The sequence below is a fragment of the Artemia franciscana genome, chromosome 8 (genome assembly GCF_032884065.1).
Source record: "Artemia franciscana chromosome 8, ASM3288406v1, whole genome shotgun sequence".
NCBI lineage: Eukaryota > Metazoa > Arthropoda > Branchiopoda > Anostraca > Artemiidae > Artemia > Artemia franciscana.
In genome coordinates this window covers 49,270,846-49,286,176 of record NC_088870.1, presented here as the reverse complement: position 1 = coordinate 49,286,176, position 15,331 = coordinate 49,270,846, and the positions used below count along the sequence as shown (strand labels likewise).

Sequence of the window (15,331 nt, the reverse complement as noted above, 5' to 3'; positions counted from 1 at the left end):
AGCACTAATTTCAAACTTTTTTTTTCAAGTGGAAAAACCATTACAGTATTTTGGAAACAAGAAAAATTCATAGCAACCGAAGAGTCTATACACAATTAAGAAAACCATATTAAGGCTAATGGTCTTTTTTGTTCCCGCCCAATTTCTGAAACTGATTCTAAGAATCTTAATAACGCCACTGCTAGTATCTATTCGATAGCAAACTCGTTTATGAGACTTGACAAAAACATAAACAAGTGGGAGAAAAAAACAAAAGATGTTTGTTTAGCAAAAGCACGTTAGATTCTACGGAGATTAATTTAAATGAACAGGTTATGTAAAAGAAAATATACCCACTGCTGAGCTAAAAATAGTGTTTTCTTTTGCACATCAATTTAAAGGGTAATCCTTATTTTTTCGCTCAGAGATTTTGATTCGATGTGCATTGAATGCAATGGTAGAACTTGTACGAAAAGTAGACAAATCTTTTATTTTCGAGATGGGTGTCTGTTTTGAAATGTAAAGCGTGAACTCTCCCAAACCTCAACCGAGACCGAGTCCGTTTGGAAATGAAAATTGTTTGGCTATTGGGAGAACCCTTGGGTATTGAGAATTGCAAGCAGTTAGCCAGGTGGGTGAAACACCCACCTGGCTATTTTCTTTTAATCTTCAGTTCTCGAAGTCCACCAGTCCCCAAACTTAAACCTCGTCATGTTACTTCTGAATTCCTTTTTACAAATTGTGATGAAAATGAAATAAATGAATAATTATGTGTATGAAATAACAATCCTGTGGAGTAGATGAAGTATCGTTAAAGCAACAAAAACAATTGTTATTTCTATTTTGACTCATCTGATTAATTTATCACTTGAAGAGGGAACTTTTCCAGAAAGACTTAAATTAGCCTGAGTGCTACCCCTTCACAAAGGGAAGTCAAAAAATGAACCGAGTAATTACCGATCCATTTCTATTTTACCTTTTTTTCGAAGATTTATGAGAAAGTAGTCCATGAAAGAATGTATGATTACCTCCAGGAGTAGAATCTTCTGTGCGATACCCAACTTGGCTTTCGCAAAGGACTTTCTACGGATATGCACCAGCTATCTGAATTCAATCCCCTTGGAAATCCGGAACTCAAATAACCTTACTACCTTCAAGCGAGCAGTGAAGGGTCGTTCCAGAAATACTGTTTAGATTTGAATATCATGCGGTCCTCCTCTTTTCGATCTTTTCTTTTATTTTCTTTTTTTTCTTTTCTTTCTCTTCGTCACTCCCCTTTTTTTCTCTTTTTTTCTTTTTTGATAAATCCAGTTGATTCGTTGTTTCTGTTAGTTGATTGTTTAATTATTCTTTAGTTAAGTTTCTGCCCTAGTCAAGCACTTTTGTGCTTTCCTGGCAGATTATGTACATGTAATTATGTGTTTTTATTTAAATATATATGATTGAATTGAATTGAAGAATTCCTGCGAACAAAACTCTAGCACAGCTTGCATCAAACAATAAGTGCGTAATTGGTAATTTGATGTGTGTGTGTAGACTTGTTCCTGTGTTTGCGTACGTTTGTGTTTTTGTGCTCCTCAATCTCATCCTGCTAAATAACTAAGAAGGACTAATCCGCCATTCCATCATAAATTTACTATGAAAAAGTAGCACATAAACAGAATTGATGGAAATAAAACTAATTTATTGGGAAGATAACAAGAGGAAAAGTTTGTGTAAAACGAAAAACTCAATGCATACCCGTACTAATGAACTTATTTTGGAAGAAATATAGCCTCTCAGGCGCATACGGGTTAAAGCACATAAAAAAGAATTTTTATTGAAATAGAGAAAAGCGATAACAGTATAAAGTTTGGGATTTCCCAAAAGGAATTTAAAAACCCTTGTCCATCGTATCTGCCCCCATTAAAATACAACAACGAAAACAAACAGTCCGCACATGCAAAAGTAAACTACCCAAAGAAAAAGGATGAATGTTTGAGAGGTTTTTCACTCTCAGAAATCATATACCTCAGGTGGCTAGTACCAAGCATGGCAGAAGTGTGCCAAGCATAGCGGAACTGTGAGAACAGTACTAAGAGTGAATGATCTGTGCCAAGCATGACATAAGTATCCCAAGCATGGCAGATGTCTGCTAAGTCTGATACAAGATCGTGATTTCATAGCAATCTGGGAATGTACATTATACAATTAGGCTAGTGAGTTAAGTAATTGAAATTAAAGAGCCATTTGAAACAGACGGACAGAAAATAAAATCCTTCAATGATCTAAATGTGAAACGGTCAAACATTACTGTCTATGCATAATTGACTGAAAATGAAGAGAAATAAAAATAAATAATTATACCAAACATAAAAGAAATGGGTACTGCTATATACAAATAATTAAATCCTAAACGATTAAAAATTAAAATGAGTGCTAAAGTTAAACCAAAAAGGACACAAATTACTGGCCCATAGGAGTTCGACTAGAGTTCCCTTCTAACCGTAAACCAAAATAAAAAAATTGTCGCTAAATAGAATCTGTAAACCTTAATTGTTGATGTTTCCTGTAATTAGTATATTAAACACTAAATAATTATACATTACACATTCAGTTCATTTTCAATATCTTTCCAGTCACCTTGATTTTTATAGTGGTTTTTTTTTTGTCAGTATTTGAATTAATAAGATGAAAGCTATTTTCCTTGTAATAAGATTAGGGCATTAACGTTATTTTGTGTTAGGGGCGAGATGCACAAGATTTCGGAAAGAAACTTAAAGACGCTTTAATTAAATACCAAAAATGAACGAATTGTACAGAAAACGTAATAATTGTAGGAAAAACTATAAAAATCACAAATACTAAGCCCAAGTAACATACAAGAAATTTATAAGAAAAAAACTAAAATTGTTTGTATTAAATGTATTTAATATACTTCAGACCAGATAAGAAACTTCATTATTTTTGGACATTGACGAAGAATGAGACAGAAATTTATGGAGGAAAAAATAATTTTCCTTGCCAATATTTTTTAACACATTTTTTTTTATCAAACACGAAGATTTATCTATTCCAAATCAGACCAAATTATTTCTTCAAAATCACTGTTTTCATGCATTGAGTTCCTGGTAAATTCACTGTTCTCCCCCGATCCCTTCTGTGCATTTTTTTTCTTGCTGTTCACTTCAACTCGACTCAACCTTCTTTTTTTTCCTCTTTTTATTTCTTGAGACAAGCTTGAGTCCTTCGGTTGGTGGGCTGGTTGTACATTTTACAGACACAGGTTCTCTGATTCCATATTCCTTGCAACCCTTGAGTCTAAAATTTCAGGATGTAAGGATTCATTCCAGAAGGCTTCAAGCTTCGGAAATATTTTTTCCCAGTAGTCTTTCGATCGGTGAACTGTAATTATTTCCCAATCCTCAATAGAGTTATAAACTATTAAGTGGCATACCATTTTATCCAGTATCTCGAGTTGGCCTTGTATCTGGGCGAAATACCTGTGATTTTTTTTTAGCTGAAGACCTTCACTGGATAATTCAAGAAAAAATGCTTTAACTAAATTTTTTGACTGGGCCACATCATAAATGGTTTTGAACTCTGGTATATTAGCACCGTTTTTATCTCTATAGGTGTGCCATTAGGGAGCAGCCCATCTACAGATGCAGCAAGATACTGATACTGTGGATGCACACTGAGTCCTATTGATCTCCCTTTACGACTTTTAAGTTGAATTTGTTTTCATATGCTTCTAGTGCCACTACTTCTAAATCTAAGCCCTTTTTCATTAGGGCAGAGCAGAATCTAGGTCCCAAGTTTCGAATTTGCTTAACAATTGGGGCAACTCTGGTGCTGTTTTTTCTGGTTGCAATTCTGTGGAAGTAACTACTAGTTATTCTCTTAGATCTTTCTTCTACCCAAGTGTCATTTTTGGATTGGCCCTTGGTACTGTTGAACAAACAGCTTATACTGGCAAAATCCAATTTTAAATTCTCGTCAGTATATTTTTGTATGGCCAAATTCATTTCATCAGAAGTCATGTCTGGCTTATTGCAATTTGGTCCATAGTCACGATTACCAAAGTTATAGTTTCTATTTTTTAACTTAGCAACGTGTTTTCCTCCAAGAGCACTATAATAACTGGTCAAATTACGTTTAGATATTACACGGAGTTTAGCCGTTTTATTACAATATTTTTTTGTTACGCTAGAAGGACTAAGCCCAAAAATATTTTTCCAAGCTAATTGATGCCATTTTGGACCTGAATTATAAGCAAGACTTGCTCCATGAACTCTTGCATGATATGAACCTCGTTTAGACCGGCTTATTTGCTTTCCTCCGATGAATTTAGCAACAACTGACATGTAGCTTTCAGCTAAGTTTGTAGTTGCGTCATTTCGAAGCTGCTCTGCTTTTCGACACACAATATCGACCTCTGTCATAACATCTTCAAACACGTGCAGGGGAAAATTATTCACCGATCTTCTATTTTACTATTCACGGTCAATTCAGCAATCTTAGGACATCCAGAATCACATTTTGTGTGGTTTCCGAAAACATGGTACGGACCTCTTTTTAACAAGATTTCAATTCTTCTGCTGTTCCATTATTTTCAGAATTTATTTTATCGCACCCCTTAAATTTTTTGTCAGTTGCTGGATAATTCCTCGGGGAAGACATTTTGTGTACAAACCTTTTTTATTTTTGCACAAATTATATAGATGGGCTGTATAGTTTTTTGTGACGTGATTTGCACATTCATGTTTCCGTATGTTGGAACCGTAGGAAACACTTTGTTTTAGCTTATAAAAAACACTGGAATCACCGTCACCGATAAACTACCATGTGAGGAGAACTAAAACTGTAATCCGTGCATCTCCTCACTGGAACGAAAGCCTTCAACTAGAATATCTGTTTCCATGCTCCTTGAATTTCCGTTATAATTCAGAAAGCAGAAATGATCTTTGGGAATTACTTTGGCGTTTGCAGAAGAAAAACATATATAACAGTATTTATTTTTTATGCCAACATATAACAGTTTTTTCGTAAATGCATCTATGATAACTGCAACACATCCTTTGGCCGAATAATCGTGTCCTTTGCTACGCTTATTCCAGCCTCCATCACATATCACTTTTGTCCAGTATGAGTCCTCCTTATACCTATCATCATGAATGGCTGATTTTAAGGCCTCTCGTCCATTTTCTAGCAAAATTTCCGATAAACTATTCATCCAAGCATTACAAGCTGCCTTTCAATACGGGAATAAACTATTCGTGACATTGTTTCACTCCAAGCACCCCGAAGAATTCACACAGTGTAGAATACCCTCCTCCACTACCCATGGCTCCCCAAACAGCCTTCGAATTCAAGCAGCCTTTAAGACTTGATTTTTTTTCGGAAAAAGCAACCTGTGTCTGGTCCGTAAAACTTGAAAGATATTCTTTTACGCTTGTTGCTGGACATTCTGGTTCACCTTTATCCTCTTTTCCCAGTTACACTTATTACACTTAACTTTCAGTTCAGTTTTCAGGCCTTTCTTTTCTAATTGCTTTATAATCAATTTTCCGTGATCGCAACTGATTTTGTGTCTGAATGCTGAAATTACTTCAGCAAGGAAATACCTTAGATTCACAATGCAGTTTCCATCTGGAATTCCAGATAAGTCTATCTCAGTATTCGTATCGGGGCAATCAACACCGTAAGAACCACTACCGTTTCCAATTTATTTGAATCGTCTATGAGAGGATTTGCTGAAAATTCTTCTGAAATTTTCGATCCATTTGACAAATTATCTTTATCTTGTTCTCCAAGCAGCACCTTTCTAAAAAAAATGAAAAGAACCATAGAAAAACAAAACAGCGACCCGGCTCAATAGTAAACGAAAGTCTAAAAAACGAAATTTTGATACTAATAAATACGTCAAAAGAATCGGATTTTAATAAATTTAGTCCTACCCATCAAAAGATAAGAGCCTGAGAAAAATTGTCTTATTTTGGAAAAAAGGGGGAAACACGCCCTAAAAGTCATAGAATTGTTTTTGCCAGAAGACTGATCAAGGTGCGTGTTTATTTGTTTTTTGTTTTCTTTTTCCCAGGGGTGAGTGTATCGACCCATTGGTCCTAGGGTGTCGCAAGAGGGCTCATTTTAATGAAAATGAAAAGTTCCAGTGCCCTTTTTAAGCGACCAAAAATTGGAGGGCACCTAGGCCCCCTCCCACTTTCATTTTTTTCTCAAAGTCAACAGATCAAAATTTTGAGATAGCCATTTTCTTAAGCATAGTCAAAAAACATAATAAGATGTCTTTGGGGACGACTTACTCCCCCATAGTTCCCGGGGGAGGGGCTACAAGTTATAAACTTTGATCAGTGTTTACCTTGACCTGATGCCCACTTAATTGGACAATCTGTCTTGGCTTTTTCTACAATTGGCCATGACTTGACTTTTCCCACAACTATTCCTTTTAATTAAAAGTCAACGGTTGAGGGGTTTTGGCTGAGGGGGGGGGGGGTAGAGGGGAGGGAGCTACGTTGAAGGATCTTTACTTAGAGGAATTTGTCACGGGGGAAAAGAAATTCAATGAAGGGGCATAGGATTTTCTAGCATTATTAAAAAAAACACTGAAAAAATAATAATGAAGAAGTTTTTCAACTGAAAGTAAGGAGCAGCATTAAAACATAAAACGAACAGAAATTATTACGCATATGAGGGGTTCATCTCCTCCTAAATACCTCGCTCTTTCCGTTAAAGTAATTTCAACTATATATTCTACGGACTTGGTGATTCTAGGGTCATTCTTAAGAACCGGGAGAAAATTTAAGCTTTAGTGTAAAGAGCGAGGTATTGACGAAAGGGCAAACCCCCTCATATATGTAATACAAATATACAAAGTTCTAGGTGCTTTTATAAGTTACCAAAAATTGGAGGGCAACTAGACCTCCTCCCCCGCCCCATTTTCTTCAAAATCGTCAGAACGAAAATATGAGAAAGCCATTTAGACAAAAAAAGATATGCAAATTTCGTGTGCGGTTAGCCAAATCAAAACATGCATTAATTTAAAAATGTTCAGAAATTACATAAAAAAAAAACAGTTTTTTTTAACTTCAAGTAAGGAGCGTCATTAAAACTTAAAACGAACAGAAATTATTCCGTATATGAAAGGGGTAGTCCCCTCCTCAACGCCTCGCTCTTTACGCTAAAGTTTCTTATTGTTTTAAAAAGTATAGTTGTGAGAAAGAGTCAAACTTTAGCGTAGAGAGCGGGACATTGAGGGACTACCCCCTTTCATAAACGGAATAATTTTTGTTCGTTTTAATGTCGCTCCTTACATGCAGTTAAAAAAAACTTGTTTTTTTTTATTTAATGGACAAGAGGGAATGAAACTTGTATATGTAATTTTTACTTACCGGTATTTTAAATTCAGCCACCTTTTGTTGATAATTTTCTTCCTCATATCTCAGATGTCTTATTGACTTCAGTTGACAAGTCAACTAATCAGAGACACAATGCCTTGGAGGCGTAATGCCTAAAATTGGATAAGAATCCCGCCTTTTTTTCTATTGGCTGATGAACAACGCTATTAAGCCGGAAACAGGGGTAAAATAAGTAAAAAGTAAGCACATTTTGAAATTGTATTTTTCTGATTTTGCTTTCAAACTATTTATGATAGACATCAGAAATTTTCTGTAATGGTTGTAGATTATAAAATCTACATATGATCCAAAATTCTACCCTCTGGAGCCAACTTCATACCTTCTAGCAAGAAAAATGTTGAAAATTAAAAATAATTTTTTGCACCGTTAAAAATAAAAATATAACAATTCTGCAACCAACATTTTTTTTTAAATACTGGCAGGATGAACTAAAAAAAAAAATCTACTGTCATTTCCCATCCACTAAATTTTTATTCACCAAACTAAAATAACTTGATTTCTTTTTTTTGCACAATAGGTAAAGCATATACAGAAAAAGTGAAACCAACATTTTTTTCCTTTTTAACTCGAGAGTCATCAAAAAAAAAATCAGTTCAAAATCACCAAAATCGCAGAAGTTATTCATGATTTTCTATCATAGGAGAAATAGCATTGGACACAAATTAAGACCATTAGCCTTAAACCAATCCATCGAGCCTACTGATTTTCAGTAGTATTTCAGAGTGAACCAAATAGAATTTACCCTAACAGAAATACAAGAAAAACATATTTTTTGTTTTACAAAGTTAATTTTGCCTGTTTATTATAAGGAAAAATTCTTAATAAAAACAAGAATGGTCTTTATTAGCCACACAGCAAATCATTTTTCAGTAAAAGACCAAAAATGACACTTTTTATTAAGTTCAAAACCTAAAATTTCACTGTCTGGCGAATATCGTTTTACCTTTAAACCTGAAAAATTCAATTTAAAATTATTTTAAATCTATAAGATGAAGCATAAATAAAGCTTCATAAAGCTTCATAAATACCTCTTTAAACAGAGGTAAAACAACGCTTTCATATCCAAACGTTCCATTTGGATAGCAAGGATCGACATTAGTTCTAGTCACCAGGGAAAACTGATATTTTAAGACTAAATACAGATGTGTTAAGGCGTAATGACGTTTCACGGCTATTCAAGAACATTACTTACACGACCATCCCTGATTTAAATTTATTGTTTTTTTTATTTCAATTTTTTTCTGGTAGCAAGACAAAAAAACTTTCTTTTAATTCCCTAAGAAATTTGAAGATAAAACACATTTGATTTGTTTAAAATATTTGGTTTTACTTTTTTTGTCTTCAGTACACCTCTTAGATCTTTGCAACTTTTTTATACATATATAATGATTTTTACAAAAAACTTTTAATATCTTTAATTGTAAGATTAAAAAGCTATTAGTTATGATAACGCTAATACTAGTTGAATTCAGTATGTCTACCAATCCTAAACACCATTTCTATTAAGTTGTGTTTTATTGTTATTTCTTTTTAGTTTTCACCATTATTTTTCATACTATCCAAAATATCCAGAAACATTATCGTCTGACGAAGTAAAAAACTATGAAAGCGAATTTAATTTCTCTGTACCTTCTATTTACTACATAAGTTTGTTGCCCTCTGACGCAATATTAGGTCACTTATCTTTGTTAAGCATTGGAATTCGAAGATATTTTTTTTTATTTTTATTTTGTTTCTTTTTTTGTCAGAAGCAGAAGTAAAACACCCAGGGCTGATAAAGAAAGTCAAGTTTCCGGGATGAAAAAACGGTTTCAAAACATAAAATAAACAAAATAAAAAATATATTCTGCAAGTCAGAGAAAAATTTACATCACGGAGAAGCCAATATCTTTGAAGCAACTTCATATCTAGAATACAGGATGCCAAAACATATCATCCAATCCAGCCTTTGCAGCTATAGAAGGTTAAACTTTCTATATCAACTTCAAATTTTTATTCATTAGAGCCACAGCATAGATATATATACGAAACAGTAGTGAAAAATTTGTCCAAAAAGAGCTAAGAGCTCATATGGCACTTGTGACGAGGCAAGAAGAGCTAAGAGCCAAGACCTCATATGGTATGAGCTCTAACAAAATTCTAAGAATCAATAGATTGATTTAAAAGAAAATCAGAGGCTTAATGCCGGTCAGGATTTAAAATAAGAGCTCTGAGTCATGATGTCCTTCTAAATATCAAAATTCATTAAGATCCGATCACCCACTCGTAAGTTATAATGCAGCTCCCTGTCACGCCTACCAATTTTAATCGTCCTAGCACGTCCATAAACACCAAACTCGTCAAATCACTGAACCCCTCCCCCAACTTCCCCAAAGAAAGCGAATCCGGTACGGTTAAGTCAATCACATATCAAGGACATTTGCTTATTCTATCCACCAAGCTTCATCCCGATTCCTCCACTCCAAGTGTTTTCCAAGATTTCCCCTTCCAATTCCCCCCAATGTCAAAAGATCTGGTCAGGAAATATCGAATTTCATCAAGATCCGATCACCTATTCGTAAGATAAAAATACCCCCATTTTCACGTTTTCCAAGAATTCCGGTTTCCCCCTCCAACTCCCCCCAATGTCTCAGGATCTTGTCGGAATTTAAAATTCGAGCTTTAAAGCAAAAGATCCTTCTAAATATGAAATTTGATTAAGATCTGGTCACCCTTTCGTAAGTTAAAAATACCTTGTTTTTCAAAATTATCCCCCCCCCAACTCAACCAAAGAGAGCAGATACGGTCCGGTTATGTCAGTCACGTATCTTAGATAGGTTTTTATTCTTCCCATCTAGTTTCATCCTGATCTCTCCGCTTTAAGTATTTTCTATGATTTCCGGTCCCCCCCCACCAACTGCCCCCCCAATGACGCTGGTTCCGGTTGAGATTTAAAATAAGAGATCTGAGTTACGAGGTCCTTCTAAATATGAAGTTTCATGAGGATCCGATCACTCCTTCGTAAGTTAAAAATACGTCATTTTTTCAAGTTTTTGAGGATTAACCCCCCCCCCCCCTAATCGAGCGGATCCGTTCCAATTATGTAAATCACGTATCTAAAACTTCTGCTTATTTTTCCCAACAAGTTTCATCCCGATCCCTCCAATCTAAGCGTTTTCCATGATTTTAGGTTCCCTCATCCCAAACTCCCCCAATGTCACCAGATCCGGTCGGGATTTAAATAAAAAGCTTTGAGACACGATATCCCTCTAAATATCAAATTTAATTGAGATCCGGTCACCCGTTCGTAAGTTAGAAATACCTCATTTTTTCTATTTTTTTTAGAATTAACCCCCCCACCACCACCAAACTACCCCAAAGAGAGCGGATCCGTTCTGGTTATGTGAATCATGTATCTAGGACTTGTGTTTATTTTTCCCACCAAGTTTCATCCCGATCCCTCCACTCTATGTGTTTGCCAATATTCTAGGTTTACCCCTACCAACCCCCCCCCCCTAATATCACTAGATCCAGTCAGAATTTAAAATAACAGCTCTGAGATACGATATCCTTCCAAACATCAAATTTCATTAAGACCTGATCAACCGTTCGTAAGTTAAAATACTTAATTTTTTCTATTTTTCCGATTTAACGCCCCCCCCCTGAGATGGTCAAATCGGGAAAAAGACTATTTCTAATTTAATCTGGTTTGGTCCCTGATACGCCTGCCAAATTTCATCGTCCTAGCTTACCTGGAAGTGCCTAAAGTAGCAAAACCGGGACCGACAAAATTTGCAATTTCTATATGTCACTTGGTTAATACCAAGTGCCATAAAAATTACATACATTATAGCGCCGACAAGGAAGTTCCCAGTATGTCAGAACAACAGTTCAGCTGCCTCTTGCAATTCAGTCAGATTACAGCATATATAATGCGCTGAACATTTGTCATAGCGCGTGGGCGAACAGGTGGATTCATGAATAGAGGTCTAGATTGTTGTGTTTCATAAATCTTCACTAGAGAGTATATGAATTTTCGCTATTGTTTGCATGCACACTTATATTGGAATTGCTCAAAACATAGCTAAAGTAAAGAAACAATTTACCTTGTTTTGTTGAATATTTCCTTGAGAGTTGCAAAGTTGGCTAAGAAGTGAGTCCTCCAGTTGTGTTAGTTGTTTCCTAAGGACCTCACCTTCCTTTTGCAAATGAAGGGTTTTTGAAACGTAATATGGAGCGGTGATGGATAAACCGGCATCACAAAACTAGATATGAGTAATATATTAATGAAACAGCTTAATAAAGATACTTAACTCAGTACAATGGTAAGTACACGATAAGATGACATCTAATGGTAAGTTTGTGCGCAACCAATTTCTACTGAGGAACAGCATGTAAAGAACAAGAATGAAAAACGCAGTAGAGATGCCTATGTAAAGAGCAATATGGTTTCAATGCATTTTTCCCCCAGTTCACTTCACACTGAAGGAGATGTCAAAGAAACCTCAGAGTGGGCCAATTCTATTGGAAATTGAAAGTTATAGAGCTCTTTTCAAGATTTAAAGTGATTGGACGGCTACCAACAGCACACCACCCTTCAAATATGACAAAAATTTTTAGACAGCGATTTTGTTCAACATGGTCAAAAAGTCTAATAAAATTGTCTCCGCATACCTGACCCCCCCCCAAAGCCCACGGGACAAGGTCTGTAATTTATGCTATTTGCCACTGTTTACATATAGTTACATATTAAGAAAGAGGAGCTTGTTTGATCCTGGGTTTTCCAAAGGGTTTGGGGTGAAAATTCCAGGGGATAATAAGGGGGATATTGAAATAAATTAAAAGACACTATGAGCATCTGGGTTTTCAAAAGAGCGTGCGTATCTCTAAGATCTTGGTAACGACTAAGGATATTAAGTTGGAACTTTGGGGACATATTGAGCTAAACCATGTTGACCTAAACCAAAAGACGCTATTTGTATTGTGATTTGATCGTATTAATTACATCTCGAGAATTCCTTTTTAATGAGGATTCTAATCATGTACAATTTAGTAGGTTTAAACTACCAACCAAAGTTACAAGCTTGAGAAAGTTTGCGTAATTGTAGATAAAACGTCAAAAGACATCATGTCTACCATATCCAAGGATTCTATTACGGGTGTTTCAAGCTTGTAAGAGTATTAAATAAAAAAAACAAGTTTTTTTAAATGAAAGTAAGGAGCGACATTAAAACTTAAAACGAACAGAAATTACTCCGTATATGAAAGGGGCTTTTCCTCCTCGACACCCAGCTCCTTACGCTAAAGTTTTTTATTGTTTTAAAAAGTAGAGTTGCGAGAAAGAATCAAACTTTAGCACAAGGAGCGGGGCGTCGAGGAGGAAAAGCCCCTTTCATATACGGAGTAATTTCTGTCCGTTTTAAGTTTTAAGGTCGCTCATTACTTTCATTTAAAAAAACTTGTTTTTTTTATTTAATTTCTGAAAGTTTTTTGAATTAATGCATGTCTGATTTTGGCTCTCCGTACATAAATTACTAAAATGAAATTTGCATATTAATTCTTTTTTTGGCTAAATGGCTTTCTCTTAGTTTTGATCAGACGATTTTGAGAAATAAGGGGTGGGGAAGGAGGTCTAGTTGCCCTCCAATTTTTTGTTACTCAAAGAGGCAACTAGATCTTTTAATTTTTAACGAACGTTTTTATTAGTAAAAAAAACGTAACTTAAGAATTAACTTACGTAACAAACGTACATAACTTACGTTACGTTTTATCCCAATTCTTTAAGAATGATCCCTAAATCAGAAAGGCCGTAGAATAAATAGTTGAAATTATTTAAAAAATTTTTAGCATAAAGAGCGAAGTATTTATCTCCTCCTAAATACCTCGCTCTTTATGCTAAAGTATTTTTAGAACCCTTCATATGCGTAATAATCTCTGTTCGTTTTAAGTTTTAATGCTTCTCCTTACTTTCAATTGAAAAAACTTTTTCATGTTTATATTTTCATTGTTTTTTTTTTTTTATAGTAATGCTAGAAAGTCCTGCGCCCTTTTCATTGAATTTCTCTTCCCCCATGAAATACTCCTCCAAGGAAAGATCCTCCCATATAGCCCCCTCCCCTGAACCCCACACCCAAACCAAAAATCCCCCTGATAACGTCGGTACACTTCCCAGTAACCATTACTGTATGTAATAATTGGTCAAAGTTTGTAACTTGCAGCCCCTCCCCCAGGGACTGTGGGGGGTAAGTCATCCCCAAAGACATAGTTATTATTGTTTTCGACTATGCGGAACAAAATGGATATCTCAAAATTTTGATCCGTTGAGTTTGGGAAAAAAATGAGCGTGGGAGGGGGCCTAGGTGCCCTCCAATTTTTTTGGTCACTTAAAAAGGGCACTAGAACTTTTCATTTCCGTTAGAATGAGCCCTCTTTCAACACTCTAGGACCACTTGGTCGATACGATGACCCCTGGGAAAAAAAAACAACAAAAAAACAAATAAACACGCACCCGTGATTTGTCTTCTGGCAAAAAATACGAAATTCCACATTTTTGTAGATTGGACCTTGGAATTTTTTCTATAGGGTTCTCTGATACGCTGAATTCGATGGTGTAATTTTCGTTAAGATCCTATGACTTCTAGGGGGTGTTACCCCCTATTTTCCAAAATAAGGCAAATTTTCTCAGGCTCGTAACTTTTGATGACAAAGACTAAATTTGATGAAATTTATATATTTAAAATCAGCATAAAAATCCGATTCTTTTGATATATCTTTTAGTATCGAAATTCCGTTTTTTAGAGTTTCGTTTACTATTGAGCCGGGTCGCTCCTTACTACAGTTCGTTACCACGAACTGTTTGAAAAACACAAAGTTGTGCATTTTTTTCGAGAAATCCTATAGTGCTGCTGGTCAATTTCTTTCTTTTGTTTTTCTTCCAGTGGATGATTAACACAGAAGTAGTAGTCTTAAAATATTGTAATAAGGGCAATTCGAAGGGAAATTCTTTTGCCCTTTTCACGTTGAAACAGAGATCGTGTGCAGGACAATTTCAATGTCCCCTGTTTTATGCCGAAAATCAAAACTTTTGACCCGAACATGGTCATATGTTATCAAATGAAAATTTTTAGATAAGCACTTGGCTCACACTTAAAGCTAAAGTTTGTTAAAAACTTTAAGCTAAAGTTTGTAAAGTTGTTAATATTCACAACTTGACGAGAAAATGGCACCAGATGTCCATAGATAGTTTTGACTTGTCCATTTCTTGGGGGAGGAGCCACACACTGAGTCTGACCATAGTGAAGAGAGCAGCAGAGGTGACTCAAACGAAATTAAAGTATTTGGTTGTCAATGCACCGCTAGTCACAGCTTAGATACCAATACAGTTATGAAAACTCAATTTATTTTTGGGACACAGTGCGCGGTAGCGATTCTAGCGGCAGGAGACAGGAAACTGGCAGCACAGCTTAGATAACCAATATTTGTATCTAAGCTGTGTATGCAACAAAACAAAATTGCATTCCCGCCTACGGTGTCGTAGTACGATCTACGCGTCGGAGCGCGGGCTTGGAGGAGGCGCCAAGTTCAGATTTCTGTACCCAAAGCTTCTGATGGGCAAGATAGGAGTTTTCATAACTGTATATTGGAATCTAAGCTGTGCCGCTGGTGTAGCAATTTTCGAGATGTATGGTGAGTTCAAGAACGTTGAACTTCTACCCAAAATACTAAAAAGAATACAATAAACCATACATTTCAGTTTAATGATTGTCCACTTGCATGGGTGAAAGATCCCAGATTCAACAGGTTAAAACCCTGATATCCAGTCAGGGGCAAAGCTAGGGGGAGGAGTGTCGTAGGTTGTGGAGGAGCGGAAGTTCTATGGAAAATTTAACTATTTCCCTTGGAAATTTAGCTTATGTGTCTGCATTCATTGGCACACTGGATGATTTTGTCGACACATT

At 35.6% G+C, this 15,331-nt stretch overlaps 1 protein-coding gene across 1 annotated transcript in view; it reads right to left on the bottom strand.

Moving 5' to 3' along the window:
* The window catches only part of LOC136030708 (cytoplasmic dynein 2 heavy chain 1-like), a 575,385-nt gene that overhangs the window by 162,227 nt on the left and 397,827 nt on the right, over positions 1-15,331 (bottom strand). Inside the window, exon 58 of the mRNA XM_065709779.1 lies at positions 11,480-11,638. Within this exon, the coding sequence (XP_065565851.1) occupies positions 11,480-11,638 (159 nt within the window). The remainder of the gene's footprint in view (positions 1-11,479; positions 11,639-15,331) is intronic.